Source organism: Schistocerca serialis, chromosome 5 (assembly GCF_023864345.2).
Source record: "Schistocerca serialis cubense isolate TAMUIC-IGC-003099 chromosome 5, iqSchSeri2.2, whole genome shotgun sequence".
NCBI classification, from domain to species: domain Eukaryota; kingdom Metazoa; phylum Arthropoda; class Insecta; order Orthoptera; family Acrididae; genus Schistocerca; species Schistocerca serialis.
Window position 1 is genome coordinate 468,675,800 of NC_064642.1, and position 23,548 is coordinate 468,699,347.

The 23,548-nt window shown below is 41.8% G+C and overlaps 1 protein-coding gene across 1 annotated transcript in view; it reads right to left on the minus strand.

The window, feature by feature from the left end:
* Positions 1–23,548, minus strand: part of LOC126482004 (methyl farnesoate epoxidase-like) — a 107,637-nt gene that overhangs the window by 69,995 nt on the left and 14,094 nt on the right. The window contains exon 2 of the mRNA XM_050105970.1: positions 12,252–12,506. Within this exon, the coding sequence (XP_049961927.1) occupies positions 12,252–12,506 (255 nt within the window). The remainder of the gene's footprint in view (positions 1–12,251; positions 12,507–23,548) is intronic.

Here is a 23,548-nt window from a genome sequence, read left to right on the forward strand (position 1 = left end):
ATTTTTCAAAATCTTTATTGAACTTCCTGTAATGACAGTATAGAGCTAAGAATGAGTGAAGCTGTTTGGTTGTTTGTTGTGTTATGAAGTTACAGACCTCCAAAATTAATTAGGTATTAGTTTTTAAGTCTTCTGCACTAACTATAGGGCCAATGTACTTATCTGTTGTTTGTGCAAAATCTCATTTATACAAACTGAGCATCAAATATGCTGACTGTAGCCTGTTGCATACTTCTTCCAAATGCTTGACATGTTCTTCTAACTATCGTAAAAGGTGATGATGTCATCTAAGTACATCATACTTTTTTTGAGCACTATCCTGTAGTCTCTGAAATGTTGCTGGTGTATTTTTAAGTGCACATGATATTCTGCAATAATGGCAATGACCTAATGGTGTTGCAAAGACAGTTTTTAGCCTATGTTCTGGAATTACTTGCAGTTGATTATACCCACTGCTTAGATCCATTGTTGAAAAGTATATGCATTGACCCAGATTGTCTAATGGCTCCATAACACTGGAAATAAGATATGTGTCAGTGATAACTTTGGTATTCAAGTATTTATAATCGTAACAGAATCTGTAGTTCTTAGTATAATCCAGAAATTTCTTTTGGAAAATGACAGTATTTGAACTCCATGAAATAACGCTACGTTCTATTATTCCTTGTGCCAGTTGCTGGTCAACGTATTCTTCCATCAATAGCTATAGACACTTGTGTACTGTACCTTGTATGGTTTCCTAAAGACTGGAGCATTGTTACCTATGGGTATATGATGTTGTGTAACAGACACCGCCAGTAAAGGACCATTTGTGCTAAACAAATCTACAAACCGTATTAACAAAACTTCCATCACTTGTCAATTACTTCCCTGCAAATAGTTCACTTTCTTACATAATGCAGGTGCACTCATTGTTTGCTTGTGGATCTATTTTTCACATAATGTATTAATATCTTTTTCATTTTCAACATCTATACAGGCAGTTATCAAGCGCTTTGGAAGACTGACCTCATCCCTAGACTAACAGGAATCATAAACTCTCTATTTCTGTTACTCATCTCTGCCACACATCTGCACACAAAACAATGCATTTTATCTAACTCTTCGTTACTTTGTAGTCTTTCTGCCACAAACAAAACTTCTTGTAACGCATCAGTATCTACAGGAATCGAAATCAACATTCCTATACCTGGTGGGATGTTAACATGGAAATCAATATTTAGCTTGCATGTGCACAGTTTAGTTGGCGACATCTTCGTGATAGGTGTCCCTTGAAACATTCTTTCTCTTGCAGTTGTTGTTTCTAGAGAAAAAAATGTCCAGTGATTTCAGTTATACACCATGAAAGATCAATTTTTGTATGATGTTTATCAATAATGTCTAGTACGAGTATTGCAGAACAACTTCCACCAACATTCTTCAGTACTTATATGTATCCTCGAAAACGCTTAGCTGCAATGCTAAAGTCAAGTAGTGTTGTTCCTAATGACTTCACGTTGTTGTCATTTACGACACATAACCTGTTTCATGGAAACAAGTCTCTTCTTGCCTAAGACATCCACAGATATTACTGTGTGTACCTGTGCCTACTAAAAACTTATGTCCCTTGTCCTGTACTAAGCCTAACAAACAGCATTCCGTCTCTGCGTATGTGTGTGCAGTGCTCCTTTCTACTGGGAATGCCTTCTGACAGGTGATTCATTCCCGTTTGTGTGTAAAAGATTAATTTTTTGGTGATGTTTCCCTCGTTTCCTTTTCTTACTCTTTTGTGCCTTATGATCAACTCGACCACGGTCATAACAATCCCGTTGGTGACATCGCTGCTGCAGATGACTCTTACATCCACATCTGTAACACCTTAGTTCAGAAGTAAAGCCGGTAGGAGTCAGGATGGAGAATCTGAGTCATGTTTTCAACTTCACACAAGGTAACTGCATCACCTTATGTCATTTGTATCAGATAATATGTCTATGCATCAATCATCCAGATCCTATCCGAAAAAGATTCCATTTACTCATTGGGCTTCTGCAATAAACTACTCAGTTTTTCTCTAAAAAGCCTCGCACTGTTTTCCTTCAGGTAGTGCTGATACAAAACATAATCGGCTCTTGGAACGTTCTTGCCTTGCTAAATATCTCATGATACTTACCTATGCTTTACCTTGACCCATTAACTATAAGTGAGCCATATACAAACATGTTTCATTCAGCCAACTGCTCAATTCGGCAGTAGCTAATACACCTTTATTGAATACGGTAATCTATTCATTGGTTTTACAGAAAAAGGTGTTATTTAATTTACTGTTGACGGATCTAGAGGAGTGGAGCGTGCACTTAATACGATCTTCGCTTCTCCTGACTAATTGCAACTACTGTACCGCAGCTTGTCAGGTTTCAATTTGCTTATGTAGGTCTTCAGTTTCCTGCTCATACGCTTTTACTCGCTCTATCAAAGTGGTGAAAGTTGCAACCATAATAGCAGCATGCGCATACACCACTTTTCGGATTCTACTGCTGCTGTTACACAAGAAAGATATGGGAAAACTACGCTTACAGTGCACTCGGCAATACAATAAATGAATCCTTATGGGTAGTCCAAAGTTACTGTGAGCAGTCCTGCGCCAAGAGTCTAAACTTTCTACAACTGTCACATGTAGCTGGTACTGATTTAGTGCGTGGAAATTCAAGATCTGATAAGTTACAAAAGTTGCACCTCACTGGCTCTAAATACATTTCTCTGGCATTTCATCTAAATAAAGAGAAATCTGCAGGTTCCTGAGATTTAGCAAACGACATTTTGAGCGCAAAATTAATGTTCCTACGATTCTACATGGACACAAACAACAACACAGTCAGAAAGATCAACAGAAATATGCTTCACTCACTGCACAGCATTGCGTAGGGATGGAGGTCCAAACGGTGATGATGCTGTAGACGTCGTTCTGGTATGGTAGCAGCAGCCGACTTAAACACATCTGACGCTAATTTGTAGGGTGCTGGATTGAGATTCCTACTGCTGTCGAGATGACGGAGCATATAGTGTCGTGGAGCAAGACGGTTGGCGCGCTGGTCGGTACTGATACAACATTAATGACACAAGAATTTAGTACTTTAAAGTTATAATCGTATATTCTTCTCTGTGGCGGCGAGCAGGCCAGTGAAAAGGGAGCGTATGGCCTCAGAAAGTGTTTACACTGTCTCAAAAATCTCTGGAGGTCGTCATCCCGGTGCCACCCATTCGTGTAAACATGGTGCTGGGCGGAAGGCAGTGTAGCCCGCACAGCAGGCTTTACTGTCCAGATCAGCGTCGGCATATTACAAGAGCGCTCTCGTAGACGTCGAAGGGATGTGTTCGAGTACTTTCTCAGCAACGCGGATTGCGACATTGGGCGTTAACTTGGCTTGTCTTGGCTTGATGTTGGCTAAGAGGACTCTGAGAAAATTTTACATTTAGCCATCACACATTTCTGCTGTCTAACAGTATTGCGAAATTTCCTCAGTTAACAATAGCAAATTATTTCAGAAAGTGTATATGTGTCTGCATTGAATCATGTCTCAAGAGCAGACAGATCGCAATCTTATATTATCGTTCTTGGGCTTTATTTAATTGCAAAGAGGGATCTTTAATCAGGGAAAATTTATGTGGAACCTAATGGCCATTACTGCTGGATATGGGAGTTTAAACTTCGCAGACTTCATACAGTCTCTCAGTACCCTGAAGATTGGTTTGATCAGTTCATTGCTTTATTTCACGTGGTCCTGTTGCCTCTTGTATGCCTTTGCCTCTTCTGACTACAGAAATGATTTACCAAGTTTAATGGTGATGAAAAGATCCATTTCGTCCTATGCAACGTATTGTTCCACGGAGTTTCTAGGAACCATTTATTGGCAGACCAGATTAATTATCTTCACTTTAACACGTGTGATATCGGCTAACAGCATCGATTTTGCCAGCGAAACACGGCTAATCTTGTCATTGCTCATACAACATCAATCAGTGCTCTGCAGCAAACCAGCTATACGGTTCCGCAGAACTTACGGACGAAACATATAAAGTAACATACCATATCAAATACGCGAGTGTGATGTCAGAGATTTCATCGTGGCAGAGAGCTCACGTTGGCCATAGCGTCAAATTAGGCTGTTCCCGGAACACGAGGCAAGTTGCAGGTACCGGAAAAGATAGTGTATATAAATCAGCGAGCAGTTACGGTGGACTGTGGCCGTACTCTTCATTACAACATGGCCTGGCGCAAGATCTGGACGATTTCACACGGAGAGAAAACATCTGGAAACTGGAAGAAGGACGAAGCATGACGAGTGTAGCCCAGGAGTTCGGTACTGCTCACAGAATTGTTTCACGTGCATAGGGAACGTTCCGGACCACAGGCACTGTTGCCCCATGGAGAGGAATTCATCAGCCACAAATTACAAGAGCAGATGACCACTGCATTATGTAACTGGGAAGAATGAACTCACTCAAAGAGCGGGTGCAATTGCAATCACATTTAACAGGACTGCAAGGCACGCAGTCTCGTGGTTTACAGTGCCCGACGACCAATATGTCGTTTTCAATTGACACCCGCATAACAGCGGCACGGTCTGCGACGGTGCCACGAGCATAGGAACTAGATCAACGGGAAGTTTGGTCACGTGCCCTTCTCGGATGAGAAGAGATTCACTGTGAGCAGAGATTCTGGGCGCACCTTCGTCTGGTGAGAGGTGGGACCACATAATTCACCCAAGAACATTATCGAACATGATCGTTCTGGTGTTTTGGCTTGGAGAGACATAATAATTCAAGGGCGTGCTGACATCGAGATCTTTAAAAACGGTAAGCTTACAGGTCAGCGTTATCGTGACCTCCCCCCCCCCCCCCCCCCCCCCCCATGAGCGTATTTCCAGGGATGCATTCGGCACCGACTTCCTTTCCTTTTATGGGTGACAGTGGGCGATCGTATCGAACTGCAGAGGTGGAGTAATTCTTAGAAGGAGAGGATTTTCGACGAATGGACTGGCATGCCCGTTCCCCCGGCTTAAAGAGTCAGTTGCGGTGCGGAGGCGTTTTGCGGCACTTCCACATCATGCACCGACGACTGTCCAGCAGCTGTCAACCAATCAGGTGAAGGAACTCCTTACTAACCTTATGACTAACAGGTGAGCAGGTTCTAGAGCATACATTTTGATCCGTTGTGTTCACACAGCATATTAAGAATAATGTCTCGCCTTTAAGGGGGTAGGACGTAAAACGGGACGACTTGGAGCAGGAGAGACACCACAGGAATTTTCAGTTTCCACTGTCTATACTTTTAAAAATAAATTCATAAAACTTTGTCAGAATGACCAGAAAGGATTCAGGATTTACCCTTGTAGTGGTGGAAGTTCAATAATATAAGAAAATAATTAATTTTTTTACATTTGTATTTCACCTTTTGTTCACTTACCATTGGCTGCATTTGTTGCTGTAGGTACACTTTTCTTCATAAGAAAGGGAGATTCTTCGATGAATTTTGCACAGCATACAAACCATACTTACAGGTGTATGAAACTCTAGAATTTTCCAAATATATTAAAAACTGTGGTAAAATTGAGATAATTAACTATAAAATTTGAGTTTTTTCTGAACATGAAGTTTAAAATGTAACAGCGCATTTTTTTTCATAAATCAAATAATTTCTAATAGTTTCATACACCTGTAAGTATGGTTTGTATGCTGTGCAAAATTCATCGAAGAATCTCTCTTACTTATGAAGAAACGTGTACCTATAGCAACAAACGCAGCCAATAGAAGTGAAAAAATGATGGACTTTCACATGGAAAAAAAAAGTATTTTGTAATTTTTTGGAACTTCCACTGCTATGATTGTGAATCCTGAATCCTTCCTGGTGTAATTGTTGGCTGTGAATAAAAGTGTTCATCTCGCTGAGTATTTCTTTCGTTAGCTACTGTACTATACCAAGCAGTCCTTTCTACGTATGGTTCAAGTTCCATCAAGCTATGTTACCTGGTAGTGACACATCATGCGAAAGTGACTTTCGTCCTTAAGACTTGCAGACCAGCGTACTTTCAAAACACTCTCACCCCCGACCACTGTATTGCTAAACCGGCACCCCAGTCATTACACGGTCACCAACTGCTTTCTGACATCTCCTCTATAAATATCACCGTCTAAAGTCGAAACTGAGGACACACACAAAACCCACACACTTCAGGCTTCCATTGGAACAAATGGAATTTATTGCTTTTTATAAAACCTGGACAAGTCTGTCTCGTCGTTGTCAAATAGTACTTCCACATAGCTGGTTTCACAACGTACTGATATAAGCCTGCCGCTCACTCATTAACTCACACCACGAAGCCTTTCAACATATGCACTGGAAGCACACTTTCCAATTCTTCCAGTTTTCTATAGCAGAACAACTCTTTGATCGCTGAGTATCCCTCACTCCAAGCAAATGGAAACATATGGTTTCACAGACCTTTCAAAGTCTCATACATCTGTGATGTATATACGCATACTGAAGCGACGAATGAAAAATTGTACCGAGGCCGGGATTCAAACCTGGTTTTCTGCTCACTAGGCAGATGCGCTAACCACTACGCCACACTGGCACAATGGCTTTGCACGGCCGCACGGACTACCATAGCGTCAATCTGCATATATACTTCATAGATGTTTGGCGCTTGAACAGGTCTCTCGAACCACATAGTTTCATTTCATTAAAGCACCTGTGCTTGGGTTTCACACAGAATCCTCCGTTTCGTTCGATGCAGAGGTGATATTCCAATACAGTAGGAATGTTGTTCGATTTTAGGGGGAAATATCACTGGGCTGAGGCAAGAATAGGAATTTGGATTGAGAAGTTACCCGTGCTAGGGTAGTCCCAGCACTTATGCAAAGCTACTGTGCCAGGGTGATGTAGTGATTATCGCATCTGCCTATTGAGCAGGAAACACAGGTTCGAATCCTGGCTTTTGCATAAATTTTCATTTGTCGTTTCAGTCTGCATATATACACTTACTCCTAGCTTCATAATGCAACACTTTTAAAACCTCTGCTCGAGCCCGCAGCGACCACAGCTACCGTCCTACGCTCACTAGGGTTTCTGCCTGACACGTGATTTCTCGAGCTCCAAAACAACACTACGAAATTGTTTCAACAATCAGGCTCGAGAGAAAATTGTAGATATTTCAGTTGGCTATTTCCCGATGATGCTTTAGTACTTGCTGTAAGGTGCTGCTTCCTGTCAAGACACTTGCTAAAAGGCCGTTCGGAAATACTGGCCATCCGGCGGAAGCCACTCGCCTTTTAAAACAGCATGGTCGGTCCAGATTACCACCCAGTTAGCTGGATTAAGAGAAGGCCGGTCCAAATTATTTCCAGACTGGTGTGCAGAAGTCATTCCCTGTAAATCGGGAAACCGCTGCTAGCATACACAGTGGCGAACAACACTAACCAATGGGCACTGCCTGAAAATGATATAGTACAGTGGCTACAGAGTAAGTTGGTATTTTCATATTAATAAATCATTGCAAGACTTGAAAAAATAGGTAAATAGAAAAAATACACTATAAGAATAAAAACTATGCACCATGAAGGAATTATCTCAATTGGGCGGATATCAGTGGATGTGATGTGCGTATACAGACAAATAAATGATTACAACTTTAGAAAAAAATTTTGATTTGTTCAAGGGAAAGAGCTTCACAAACTCAGTAAATCAATAACGCATTGGTCCTCCTCTGGCCTTTATGCAAGCACTTTTTCGGCTTGGCATTGACTGACAGGGTCCTTCGATGTCTTCCTGAGCGATATCGTTCCACATTCTAACTGGCGTGTTAGCTCATCAAAATGCCGAGCTGTTTGGAAGGCCGTGCCCATAAAGCTCCAAACATTCTCTACTGGGGAAAGATCTGTGCACATGGCTGTCCAAGGTACGGTTTGGCAAGCATGAAGATAACCAGTATAAACTGTCGCCATATGGTCAGACAACCAGGAGTGATAACCTGGGGTGCCATTTCTTTTCACAGCTGGACGTCTTTTTCATCCGGTACATCCTTACAGCACAGCGGTAGGTCACGATATTCTAATCTCCGTTCATGACAAGCCATCTTCGGCTTACATTTCAGCAAGGTAGTGCCCACCTGCACATGATGAGAGTTTCTCTAACTTGTCTTCGTGCTTGCCAAATCCTACTTTGGCCAGCAAGGTCTTCGGATCTCTCTCCAACTGAGAACGTTTGGAAACAACAAATCTGTCAGTCAGTGCCAAGCTGAATAACTGCTTGCATAAGGACCAGAGGTGGACCAACACATTAGTAACTTCGTCAACTTGTGAAACTCTTACTGTTAAATAAATCATCCAAATTTTCTGAAAAAAAATTGGAAATTTGTGGTAAGATCTTATGGGATCAAACTGCTGAGGTCATCGGTCCCTAAGCCTACACGCTACTTGTTGTTTGTTGTTGTGGTCTGCAGCCCTGAGACTGGTTTGATGCAGCTCTCCATGCTACTCTATCCTGTGCAAGCCTCTTCATCTCCCAGTACCTACTGCAACCTACATCCTTCTGAATCTGTTTAGTGTATTCATCTCTTGGTCTCCCTCTACGATTTTTACCCTCCACGCTGCCCTCCAATAGTAAACTGGTGATCCCTTAAAGCCTCAGAATATGTCCTACCAACCGATCCCTTCTTCTAGTCAAGTTGTGCCACAAACTTCCCTTCTCCCCAATCCTATTCAATACTTCCTCATTAGTTATGTGATCTACCCATCTAATCTTCAGCATTCTTCTGTAACACCACATTTCGAAAGCTTCTATTCTCTTCTTGTCCAAACTATTTATCGTCCATGTTTCACTTCCATACATGGCTACACTCCATACAAATACTTTCAGAAACGACTTCCTGACACTTAAATCTATACTCGATGTTAACACATTTCTCTTCCTCAGAAGTGCTTTCCTTGCCATTGCCAGTCTACATTTTATATCCTCTCTACTTCGACCATCATCACTTATTTTGCTCCCCAAAAGCAAAACCCCTTTACTACTTTAAGTGTCTCGTTTCCTAATCTAATTCCCTCAGCATCACCCGACTTAATTCGACTACATTCCATTATCCTCGTTTTGCTTATGTTGATGTTCATCTTATATCCTCCTTTCAAGACCCCGTCCATTCCGTTCAACTGCTCTTCCAAGTCCTTTGCTGTCTCTGACAGAATTACAAGTTCATCAGCAAACCTCAAGGTTTTTATTTTTTCTCCATGGATTTTAATACCTACTCCGAATTTTTCTTTTATTTCTTCCACTGCTTGCTCAATATACAGATTGAATAACATCGGGGAGAGGCTACAACCCTTGTCTCACTCCCTTCCCAACCACTGCTTCCCTTCGATGTCCCTTGACTCTTATAACTGCCATCTGGTTTCTGTACAAATTATAAATAGCTTTTCGCTCCCTGTATTGTACCCCCGCCACCTTCAGAATTTGAAAGAGAGTATTCTAGTTAACATTGTCAAAAGCTTTCTCTAAGTCTACAAATGCTAGAAACGTAGGTATGCCTTTCCTTAATCTAGCTTCTAAGATAAGTCGTAGGGTCAGTATTGCCTCACGTGTTCCGATATTTCTACGGAATCCAAACTTCCCCGAGGTCGGCTTCTACTAGTTTTTCCATTCGTCTGTAAAGAATTCGCGTTAGTATTTTGCAGCCGTGACTTATTAAACTGATAATTCAGTAATTTTCACATCTGTCAACACCTGGTTTCTTTGGAATTGGAATTATTATATTCTTCTTGAAGTCTGAGGGTATTTCGCCTGTCTCGTACATCTTGCTCACCAAATGGTAGAGTTTTGTTAGGACTGGCTCTCCCAAGGCTGTCAAGTAGTTCTAATGGAATGTTGTCTACTCCCGGGGCTTTGTTTTGGCTCAGGTCTTTCATTGCTTTGTCAAAATCTTCACGTAGTATCATATCTCCCATTTCATCCTGATCTACATCCTCTTCCATTTCCAAAATATTCTCCTCAAGTACATCGCCCGTGTAATAGACCCTCTATATACTCCTTCCCACTTTCTGCTTTCCCTTCTTTGCTTAGAACTGGGTTTCCATCTGAGCTCTTGATATTCATGCAAGTGGTTCTCTTTTCTCCAAAGGTCTCTTTAATTTTCCTGTAGGCAGTATCTATCTTACTCCTAGTGAGATAAGCCTCTACACCCTTACATTTGTTCTCTAGCCAGCCCTGCTTAGCCATTTTGCACTTCCTGACAGTCTCATTTTTGAGACGTTTGTATTCCTTTTTGTCTGCTTCATTTACTGCATTTTTATATTTTCTCCTTTCATCAATTAAATTCAATATTTCTTCTGTTACCCAAGGATTTCTATTAGCCCTCGTCTTTTTACCTAATTGATCCTCTGCTGCCTTCACTACTTCATCCCTCAAAGCTACCCATTCTTCTTCTGCTGTATTTCTTTCCCCCATTCTTGTCAATTGTTCCCTTATGCTCTCCCTGAAACTCTCTACAACCTCTGGTTCTTTCAGTTTATCCAGGTCCCATATCCTTAAATTCCCACCTTTTTGCAATTTCTTCAGTTTTAATCTACAGTTCATAACCAATAGATTGTGGTCAGAGTCCACATCTGCCCCTGGAAATGTCTTACAATTTAAAACCTGGTTCCTAAATCTCTGTCTCACCATTATATAATCTATCTGAAACATGTCAGTATCTCCAGGCTTCTTCCATGTATACAATCTTCTTTTATGATTCTTGAACCAAGTGTTAGCTATGATTAAGTTGTGCTCTGTGCAATATTCTACCAGGCGGCTTCCTCTTTCGTTTCTTACCCCCAATCCATATTCACCTACTACGTTTCCTTCTTTCCCTTTTCCTACTGACGAATTCCAGTCACCCATGACTATTAAATTTTCGTCTCCCTTCACTATCTGAATAATTTCTTTTATTTCATCATACATTTCTTCAATTTCTTCGTCATCTTCAGAGCTAGTTGGCACATAAACTTGTACTACTGTACTAGGCGTGGGCTTCGTATCTATCTTGGCCACAATAATGCGTTCACTATGCTGTTTGTAGTAGCTTACCCGCATTCCTATTTTCCTATTCATTATTAAACCTACTCCTGCATTACCCCTATTTGATTTTGTATTTATAACCCTGTACTCACCTGACCATAAGTCTTGTTCCTCCTGCCACCGAACTTCAATAATTCCTACTATATCTAACTTTAACCTGTCCATTTCCCTTTTTAAATTTTCTAACCTACCTGCCCGATTAAGGGGTCTGACATTCCACGCTCCGATCCGTAGAACGCCAGTTTTCTTTCTCCTGATAACGACATCCTCTTGAGTAGTCCCCGCCCGGACATCCGAATGGGGGACTACTTTACCTCCGGAATATTTTACCCAAGAGGACGCCATCATCATGTAATCATACAGTAAAGCTGCATGCCCTCGGGAAAAATTACGGCTGTAGTTTCCCCTTGCTTTCAGCCGTTCGCAGTACCAGCATAGCAAGCCCGTTTTGTTTAGTGTTACGACGCCAGATCAGTCAATCATCCAGACTGTTGCCCCTGCAACTACTGAAAACGCTGCTGCCCCTCTTCAGGAACCACACGTTTGTCAGGCCTCTCAACAGATACCCCTCTGTTGAGGTTGCACCTACGGTTCGGCTATCTGTATCGCTGAGGCACGCAAGCCTCCCCACCAACGGTAAGGTCCATGGTTTAAGGGGTGGGGGGGGGGGGGGGGGGGTGGGGGGGGACTGGAACACGCTACTTAATCCAACTACTTAATTTAACTTAAACTAACTTACGCTATGGACAACACACACACTCACGCCCGAGAGAGGACTCGAACCTCCGACGGGGGAAAAATTTTCTGGAATTGTAATCATTTGTTTGTCTGTACATGTAAGTCAGATCTACGAATTTCCATCTAATTCGGATAATTCCTTCATTGTACGTCGTTTTTTTTGTCATTAAATATAATAGTATAGATTGGGATCTAGAGCCACTGCAGGCGCGTATCCACTGAGCTACTTCATTTCCGATTTGTTTTTTAAATCGCCGCCACTAGGAGAGAGTGCTATGTTATTTCCGTATCCCAGGTTGCTCTTTGGTTGGCGCCAGCTTTAGTCTCGGTTTGTTGTTTGTAATCACAGTGAAACAGACCACCTCACTGATCGCTTTACTTGTGACTGCTTATGGTAATGATACATTAAATGTAAAGCAGTGCGACTCACCTTTTCTCAGCCCCAGGTTGCGCAGATATGCGAAGAAGTTCTGGGGCCGTCCTTCAAATTCTGGTCGCGTGAGCACCTCGCATATGAGGCTCCTGGTGGAAACGATGACGGTCAGGTTGCCGCCTAGACGAAGGCCCACCACGGGCGATTTGTACTTCTGGGCGAGGTATGTGAACGCCTGGTGCTGCGATCCAAGTTTCTTGTTCAGCTGGCGGACGCCCTGGTGGTTGCCCACCAGTGGAAACCACGTCGGACCTAAGGAGGCCCCAGTAATACGTCTATAAAGGTGTCCAATAGAAAGCAATGTTAGTGCCTCAGTGAAATGTTTGCTGAATCGTTCATCAATTAATACTTTCTAATACTACAGTTATTTTGTAGAAAGTACGTGTACCCATGCACATTCAAGCCAAAATACACATGAAACCACAGATGTCACTAACGCCTATGTTCGACGTCAACATGCAATAACCACACTCGGACGGCAGGTGGCAGCACTAACAATCGAGGGTATATACCCTGAACAGCCAAAGACACTGTTACACCTCCCTAATACACTACTGGCCATTAAAACTGCTACACCCGAAGATGACGTGCTACAGACGCGAAATTTAACCGACAGGAAGAAGATGGTGTGATATGCAAAATGATTAGCTTTTCAGAGCATTCACACAAGGTTGGCGCCGGTGGCGACACCTACAACCTGTTGACATGTGGAAAGTTTCCAACCGATTTCTCATACACAAACAGTAGTTGACCGGCGTTGCCTGGTGAAGCGTTGTTGTGATGCCTCGTGTAAGGAGAAGAAATGCGTACCATCACGTTTCCGACTTTGATAAAGGTCGGATTGTAGCCTACCGCGATTGTGGTTTATCGTATCGCAACATTGCTGGTAGCGTTGGTCGAGATCCAATGATTGTTAGCAGAATATGGAGTCGGTGTGTTCAGGAGCGTAATACGGAACGCCGTGCTGGATCCCAAAGGCCTCCTATCACTAGCAGTCGAGATGACAGGCATCTTATCCGCATGGCTGTGACGGATCGTGCAGCCTTGTCTCGATCCCTAAGTCAACAGATGAGGACGTCTGCAAGACAACAACCATCTACACGAACAGTTCGACGACGTTTGCAGCAGCATGGACTATCAGCTCGGAGACCGTGGTAGCGCTTACTCTTGACGCTGCATCACAGACAGGAGCGCCAGCGATAGTGTAGTCAACGACGAACCTAGGTGCATGAATGGCAAAACGTCATTTTTTCGGATGAATCCAGGTTCTGTTTACAGCATCATGATGGTCGCATCCGTGTTTGGCGACATCGAGGTGAACGCACTTTGGAAGCGTGTATTCGTCATCGCCATACTGGCGTATCACCCAACATTATGGTATGGGGTGCCATTGGTTACACGTCTCGGTCACCTCTTGTTCGCATTGACAGCACTTTGAACAGTGGACGTTACATTTCTGATGTCTTACGACCCGTGGCTCTACCCTTCATTCGATCCCTGCGAAACCCTACATTTCAGCAGGATAATGCACGACCGCATGTTTCAGGTCCTGTACGGGCCTTTCTGGATACAGAAAATGTTCGACTGCTGCCCTGACCAGCACATTCTCCAGATCTCTCACCAATTGAAAACGTCTGGTCAATGGTGGCCAAGCAACTGGCTCGTCACAATACGCCAGTCACTACTCTTGATGAATTGTGGTATCGCGTTGAAGCTGCATGGGCAGCAGTACCTGTACACGCCATCCAAGCTCTGTTTGACTCAATGCCCAGGCGTATCAAGGCCTTTATTACGGCCAGAGGTAGTTATTCTGGGTACTTATTTCTCAGGATCTATGCACCCAAATTGCGTGAAAATGTAATCGCATGTCAGTTCTAGTATAATATATTTGTCCAATGAATACCCGTTTATCATCTGCATTTCTTTTTAGTGTAGCAATTTTAATGGCCAGTAGTGTAGCTTTTAGAGCCCCTGTGAGCAGCCAGAAGTGCCGCAACACGACGTGGCGTGGACTCGACTAATATCTGAAGTAGTGCTGGAGGGAACGGATGCCTTGAATCCTGCAGGGCTGTCCATAAATCCGTAAGAGAACGATGGGGTGGAGAGTTTTTCTGAACAAAACAGAGCAAGGCACCCCATATACTCTCAATAATATTTATGTCTGGGGAGTTAGGTGGCTAGCGGAAGTGTTTAAACTCAGAAGAGTGTTCCTGGAGCCACTCTGTAGCAAATCTGGACATGTGATTGGCATTGTCCTGCTGTAATTGCACAAGTCTGTCGGAGTGCATGATGGACATGAATGGATGCAAGTGATCAGACAGGAGTAGTGGAACAATGTATGTTTCTGTGAATTTAGTTTGTGTGGGTTACCTACATCAGGGGCAGGTATGCAGTCAGGGTCAAACTTACTGTTCTCTCCTGATGGACAGGTACTTAACCTATTATTATCCTTTGGTGGACATGTACATAACCTATTGTTCTGTTAAGTGGTTTTCCATGTCACCCCTGTTTCCTTTTGATTGAGAGGCAGCTATCCTATTGTGCCCCACCTCCACCTCCCCCAACTCCCCTCTCCCCCTCGCTGCTACAGGTTCACTTTCAGGTCTGATTTATTGGAATTGCTCCTCTCATTCTTATCATTTTTGATTAACTACTTAAATAAAGTGATCAATTAATTAACCTCTCACCCACAGTAAACCCCCTTCCCTCCCACCTCCCCAAAAATGGTGGTAAGTTCAAATTTCGTAATGACAATGCAACACACCACAGCTGCCTCTAATAACCTGAGAAAATGGCAGGAAAGAAAGAGCAGTTAGGCTACCTCCACTAACCTAAGTCATCCGACTATGACCTCGTCCTAGCAACTGGAGGGCAAAAGAACTCGATCTGTGCTGGACATAAGTCTTTATTTTCAGTCTTTATTGAAGCAATTAGAGGCAGTGCCACCACCAAGTGTGTTCACCCCAAGGTCCAGAGCCCAACTGACCAAGTACACAGTACTGCCACCAGAGGGTGATGTCATCCCTCCCATGATGTAATCAAAGATGGCGGTCTGGTGGTGGTGGAGAGGAAGGATCTCATGACAGGAAATTCAAGGGTATATTGTTTATTTATAAAAAAATTCTGTTTGTGGGGTTGGGTTTCTCTTGCTCATTATTCTCTGCTGTTTGGAAACATGTAGGTCTTGTAAGAAGCAATTACATGGGGCAAACATGTTGCATAACCTAATATTTGGCACTGTACTCTGGGTGTCTTAACCTAATGTCTGGGTATTTGTCGGTACTTAACCTATTGTTCTGTTAAGTGGTTTTCCATGTCACTTCCATTTCCTTAAACTATTGTACCACCTTTGATAACAAATTAAGTTATTAGTTACGTTTTCCCACCATTTTCTGGTACACTTTTCAAATTTCACATGCTTTTGAACACCATTTCTGGCGCATTCTTCTTTGTCATCTACCCCCTGAAACTATTACACTGCGTTTTACATAAAAATTATGCAAATTAATCTATTGTTGTGCACTTAACCTGTTGTTCTGCTCCACGTCACCCGCTCACACACATCCTTCCCTCAACTATTGTACCGCTAACACCACGATAATATAAAAAAAATCATGCAGATTAATTAAATTGGTATTCTTCACATGTATGCGGTAGTTCTTCTTAATTTTCAGCATTCTATTGGTCGGTGAAATAGGTGGAATACTGTTTAAACAAAAGATCGCTAGTAAAATACACATCTGGCCACACGACATCTGACGCCGATGCCAGAGTCCAGGTGCATCGGCTGGCCCCGTGAAGTGGCAACGGGGCAATCAGCTGCCCAGTGACGCAAAGGTGTCTGTTCGGGACCCGCAAGCATGAGGCACGTTATCCCTTTCATTCTTGACACCTGAGGAATTCTTGTCAGAAGACGTGTTCATCTAAGTACCATTGCTGGCATGATGAGACATAGCTGAGGTGCTTGTACAGTGCCGTGAGATGTTGCAATGCTTCCCAGAATAGCACAGCACATAGCAATCCTAATGGAATGGCCTGTCCATCACTGAATTTACCCATCAAACTGCTACTGCTGCCGGTGTGAGAGCACTGTCTGCCTGTTTTTTTTCTGCAGACGAGACTTTCAGCAGCAAAAAACTATTTTCTACAGATCGCCATATTGCACTGGCAGTTAAACCCCGCAAAAGTTGTCTACAGATCATCAAATACACACAAGACTCACAAGAATATTGGGCGCCAGGAACATATTTACCATTGTAACTACAATTAAATATTACGATTGCTGCTACAGTCTGCCACCGATCGATGTACAGGTAATGTCTCCTCTTGACGGCTGTGTTTCTAGAATCAATCTCAGTATCTATAGAGCACATAATTTTCCACGTAAAAATCTCTTTCATACCTTCGTGGTTATCGATGTGCTGAATCTATACATCCCTCACGATAGGACACATAATCAGCTTCTCTAGTCATGCCACAACATAAGCCACAGTAACATTACACTGCAATATATACAGATTTTAGACAAACAGTGCAGTGCAGTTATCTCTTATATCTGTACAGCGTCCAACAAAATTATGGTATGCCTACACTCACACCAGCTTTATGTCTCGATTCTCATCAGTCCTAGGAAATTATTTAACAAAGTCTTCGAATCAGCTTTTCTGGAAGGTGCTATATCCTGACAAGATTCTCTCAAATATGTGTTATGAGGGACAGGCATCTGGCAATATGTGTGATAATGAATACCGCATCCGCGGACATAATCCTTGGAAAGACATCACCGACACGGGTTGGTGTAGTGTAATCAACACCATTATCGATAGAACAACAAGGAAAATACGAGGGTACGCTTTGGGGTGCCCATGAGGGGACGTATTGTTACAGCCGTATTGCCCGTCGTGTTTTTACACTATAGCAGGTCCAGTTGAACACTTGCATTGCTATATTATGGAGAGGTTTACGAAATGAATCTATCACCACTTACGTTTGGATATACTTCACAGTGCGTTGAAATCGCAATTCACCATGTCCAATCTATCCTTCTATTTCGACTAGACATACTCAATCTTTTTTGTTTTTACGTGAGTAGTAGTTTGATTACTTCCCACAAACGTATGTCGGAACATAAGTCACGGTACCTTGACTTTCAAGCAGCAGCAAAACATTACTGACTATAAATGACAGGTGTATATATAAAAATATGATACATCCACACTTGGACTAGCTGGGTGTCGTTTTCGCACTGCAAAAAAGCCTCCCGCTATTACGTATTTGTCGATGAATAAAGGATGTAAGTACAATTCACGAAAGCTCTAGGGTCTTTTCGGTTTATCGATTTCACCACTTCCACGAAACCTTTTCGTATTTTCGGTACTTGTAAATCCAGCCAACTCACAGTGGCATCTTTTTATAGTCAGACCGCCAAGTCGAGGTTGTGTCAGTGCGTTCCAAGCATAGCTTCCACCATACACAATTTTCCTCTGACTGAGTAATCACTGTGAGTGCGAAATATACTAGAGGACGCTCATTCAGAGTTAATTTTCGCGGGCGGAGCAGGTGGGTGGAGAAACCGCAAAACTGCTGTAGTCTAAGCGCATTTTTAAGTTCATGTTGCTAAGCACCGTACCTGTTTTATCACTTTGGAGCAGGAGGAGGATCACGGCGAGACGGATCTGTTGTTTCAACTGGCATGTGTATGGGAGCTGAAGTTTCAAAAAGGAGTATCATGTTAAGTAGAAACCTCCTATAAGCCTGAACGCAAAGAATGCCTTATTACAAGCGTGCAATAGACTTTTGTTTGTTTCTTTCAGCTCACCAGCTTTATGTTACTGTATAATCACTATGAATCCATCGTCATTCAGTTATTCAACTTCAAGTGTGTGCTGGATGTCTGTGAATAAGGTAATGTCGTAGTTCTGAGGAGCGGTAGGGAGTTTAGTGTGCAAAGTATGGTCACACTTTAGTTATCGCTATTAAAGGGGGATAGTGAGTGCGCGACTCTGTCTGTTCAACAACAGAGCTGTAGCTACAAATTCGAAAAAAATATTCCATAGCTCTTACTTCCTTAGTATGTTACGACAATTAACCGTGAGAACTACAGATTCAAGGGAAAAGAGAATTTTACTGCTTATAGCGTGTTTGAGCTGGTGAAATCAAGAAATGCGTGTAATGTCTCTTGGATATTTATCTGAAACTGATAAAGCGTCGTCGCCACGTGAACGCTTTTGATTATCACATGTTCCCCACACAGCTTCTACCATTACTACGTGATATATATTTTATTTGCCACCTGACTTATTTCCAAAGTGTGAGCAACGCTTTAAGCACTATGACTCGAATGCATGATGCCACACTGATGAGTCACCATCATTTAAAATTTGTTGCATTGGGTGTACAGCTGAAAAGATCAATAATGATAATAATGTATGTTTTATAGCCAAGTAAGATGATATTACTTTTTTAATGACCTATTTCTTCACTTAAAGGTCTCTATGATAACGAGTGTAGACAGATAATACGAGGGCTGTCCAGAAAGTAGGTTACGATTGATCGCGAAATGAAAATCACAGTGAAAATCAGAAGTGTTTCATTTGTAACAGTTAGCTACACCTTTCAGCTATTTCTCTACGTAGTCGCCATTCTGACTCAGACATTCGTCGTAGCATTGTACCAACTTTCCAATACCCTCATCATAGAAGGCAGCCGCAGTGCTTTCCGCCAATTCTCTACGCTGGCCTAAAGCTCGTTGTCTGTACCAACATGTTGTCTTCATAGCCAGCGGTTCGTATGAGCAGAGATGAAACTCAGTGGGAGACAATTACGGGCTGTATTGTGGATAACCAAACATTTCCATTTGAAACGATGCAGGAACATCTTCATTGCCCCTGTAGAATGAGGCTGAGAATTGTCTTGAAGAAGAAACCGCACGACAGTTATGTAATGTTGGTTGCATAGCTTTAGGGGAAAATTCTCACCAGGCCCTCGTACTTGGCGGGAGACACTATTTTCTATAACATCTTTACGCGCTCACTAAGAGCTCAGGAATGAAAAGAGCGACATAATTCTACCTAGAGTCATACTAGAGACACTGCCCAACACATCTTTGCAAAGCTTTATCGGATTTTCATAGTCGTTTTCATTTCGCGACCGGTCGTAACTTACTTTCTGGACAGCCCTCGTATTTAAAGATATGACGTACACAGAAGATGCAGGAATGACAGAGGCATTATAAGCAAACATTGCATCACCGAGGTCTTTCAAGTATGTGAAGTGTGCTAAGACACGGAAAAGTGCAAAGTAGTTAACACATTTCTACCATGGAATTCACTAGGATGATCCTGGCATACCCTATAAAGATATGGTGACAGTGCTTAAATTATTCGATCACACGGATACCATAATCTACGTGAAGGGGAAGGAGAAGATGTCATGGATGTGTTGCATCTTCAAGTTTGCTGCTATTCAATACCTGGAATTCTACGGGTGTCCTTCTCTCCAACGACTCAAGAAGAAGAAGAAGATGTGTGAAAGTAGTGTTACTGTGTCTGCTTATGAAAATGTAAAATTACATTGAGAAATAAACGAAATTTTACCTCACACACTCTGTGTTCTTTTTTTCAATCCTGTTTCCGCTCTGACAGTGTACAGTTTTTTTAACCACATGCTATGTCTGTGGTTTTCTTCAAGCACAGCAGGTATAATTTTAGACATGTCTGCTATATACCTTTGGAAGCGGACACGGTCACATGCCTCCTGCTCCCATAACCCAATTTGTGCTTCATGATAGGCGTAATTCCATGTAAACGTTCTATATATTTTGTTGTCTTCCATCTTAAGCTTCACCTCCTTAATAGCACTCATCTTCAACAAAACTAATGTCATTTGGGGCATGCATAGCCATTATGGACATATACATATATAATACAATAGGGGATAGGATTTTTTGTAAATAAAAACAAAGACGTATGGTGACTAATTTTTTTCTTGGTTTACTCAGCTCAGACAAATACAATATAGTTCTTGAGGTACAATATAACACTTGAGGTACAATGTAGTTTTTGAGGTACAATTTAGTATTCTTGAGGTATAAATTGAGTCTGCTATTCCGATGTGGAAATACTTTTAACTTACACGCTACAACAATAACACTGGTAGGAAACTTTTCTTTTATAAATCTTCACTAAAAAATTATGCAGAGATGCTTTCTTTATTACTACGATTAAATTCCAGAGCCCCAGTAGCATAGCTTTTACAATAATTCTGATGGACTGCGCACACTTAGAATCTAATTTCAGTGCAATAGAAAAGGTTTTTACAATAACAATTTTGACGGACTGTGAACTATACACTTAAAAACTATTCTGACTTGGATGGCTAGAGACAGGTGAAAAACTTGAAAGCTATTCTCTTTACCTCACGCACATGGCGCGTAGATATATATTTATACTGCCTACACATACGTCGTCTTTCAACAAATAAATGAATACATTCGTGACTTACCAGAGTGCTAGCAGTTCGATCAATCAGACAAAATGAAACTGTGTTTATGAGCTGGAGGGTCACACAAGGATGCATGGATGGCAGAATCACTTTTGTATTTTGAAAAATATCATACTTAATGCGCCCTTCTACTAATTGAAGGTTTAAACCTAAATAATTTCGGCATTTCCATCCCTGTTAAATAGGAGGAGAGGACCACTGCCGATAGGAAGATTACAATACTCAAGGCTTCTGTCACTTGTAGTTTCATAATAAATTTATTGGTAACCGGTTTCGACGATACACTTCGTCATGATTAAAACCTAAAACTAATACGAAAACGCTACATAAGTAACTGTGTAATCTCAAAAACAAAATTGTACCTAGAGTTAAAACATACGGAGGTGACGAAATTCTTAGGACAGCAATATGCATATATATATATATAGATGGAGATAGTATTGCTTCCACAAGACATAAAAGGGCAATGCATTGACGGAGCTGCCATTTGTACTTAGGTGATTCACATAAAACGGTGTCTGACGTGATTGTGGCCACAAGACGAGAATTAACAGACTTTGAACGCTGAGTGCTAGTGGAAACTGTAAGCATGGGACATTCCATTTCGTAAATCAATTTTCCGAGGCCCACCGCGTTAAGAGTGTGCCAATAATACAAAATTTCAGGTATTATCTCTCACCACGGACAATGCAGTGACCTACGGCCTTCACTCAAAGACCGAGAGCAGAGGTGTATGTCAGTGCTAACAGACAAGCAACAATGCATGAAATAACTACAGAAGTCAATGCGGAACCTACAACAAACGCATCCCTTAGGACAGTGCGGCGAAATTTGACGTTAATGGGTTATGGCAACAGACGACCTAAGAGAGTGTCTTTGCTAACTGCACGACATCGCCTTCAGCACCTCTCCTGGGCTCGTCATCATAACGTTTGGACCCAAGACAGCTGGAAAACCGTGGCTTGGTCAGCTGAGTCCCGATTTCAAAGTTGGTAAGAGCTGACAGGATTCCAATGTGGCGCAGGCCCTACGAAGCCATGGACCCCAGTTGTCAACACGGTGCAGTACAAGCTGGTGTGGCTCCATAATGGTGTATGCTGTGTTTGCGTGGAATGGCCTGGATCTTCCGTTCCGTCGGCTATTTAGAGATCATTCGCAGCCGTTCATGGACGGCAAGTTCCCAAACAACAAAGAAATGTTTATGGATGACAGTGCGCCATTTCGCCATTCGTTTGAAGAACATTTCGGACAATTCGAAGAAATGGTTTGGCCATCCCGATCGCCCGACGTGAATCCCATCGAACAATTATGGGACGTAATCGAGAGGTCAATTCGTGCACAGAATCCTGCAATGGCAACACTTCGGTAATTATGGTCAGCTACAGGGGCAGCATGGCTCAATGTTCCTGCATTAGACTTCCAACGACTTGTTGAGTCCACTTCACTACGCTGGGCAAAAGGAGATCGGACGCGATATTTAGGAGGTATCCCATACATTTTGTTATCTCATTGTATGTAGAGTTCATACGTTACTGTGTTCCATTAGAGTTGATGCTTTAGTAATTTGGTTATGCTTACATGATCCACTTATCTCTCATGACCCAAAAGAATGACAGTTTTGATTTGGACTGTGTGGCTGGTCCCGGCGGAGGTTCGTGTCCTCCCTCGGGCATAGGTGTGTGTGTTTGTCCTTAGGATAATTTATGTTCAACAGTGTGTAAGCTTAGGCACTGATGACCTTAGCAGTTAAGTCCCATAAGATTTCACACACACAGTTTTGATGATTGGTTCTTTTTCTATTAACTGGTACTCGTCTCCCTATCTTGTCTTCATGTAAACTTTTATAGGCTCATGATTGGTTCTATCGTCTATATTTTTTAGGTCTTTCGGTGCTTTATTTTAGCTTTTATATTGTATATGGACATGCATTTTCATTTTTATTGTTGATTACGATATAGACCATTTGCAAATGTATATGTACCGCGTATCACATGATTACGTTTGTAGCTATGTTGTATGCTCGATCACGTCCAAGATTAGTGATTATTTATTTGTGTGATGTTATTAACCCCATATCTTAAATTATGTCCATATATACTAGTTTCGATTGTTTTAGATTTCTAAGCACGTACATGATTGGTTGTATAATGGGTTTTAATTGTATATAGGTACTCAATTCTGCTTTCACATTACACTGTTTGTACACTGATTGAGTTTTAGTATAGGCGACCGTGTGCATATCAGTACCGGCAGAGTACAATATGATGATTATATCCCTATAAATAACAATACATTTATTAAGTTCGTGTACAGATTGTTATTAAATAACAGACTAACTACGTGTTACTTATTTTAACTGTAGGTACAATTTGGCTTTTGATGCCCACTGTTGCTCATATAGCTGTTTTCATATTACTTTTAGGGCCTGAAAATGACAATATGTGTCATCGACACCTGTTGGCAATATATTGATTATGAAATTACAGCTGATGGTAGTGTTGAAAATCGTAATAAATCCAAGTAGTTCAGTGATTGATTGGGCGTCATTAGTTCCTGTGTAAAATATAGTTTAGGGTTATTACGCTTCTGTAGTTACATTTTCATACGGTTCGTTAAAAATGATAAAAATATCATCGACATATCTACAGTAGTAGAACATGTTCTGTCTAATAACTCCCAGTTAGGTTCTTCATGCCCACAGGTACAGAAAATTCGTGCTAGTAGTTATCTGTATAATAAGAGATTTTTATAAAAATGTAATTAGCTTTTTAGGCTTCCAGTTTTGTATTTGA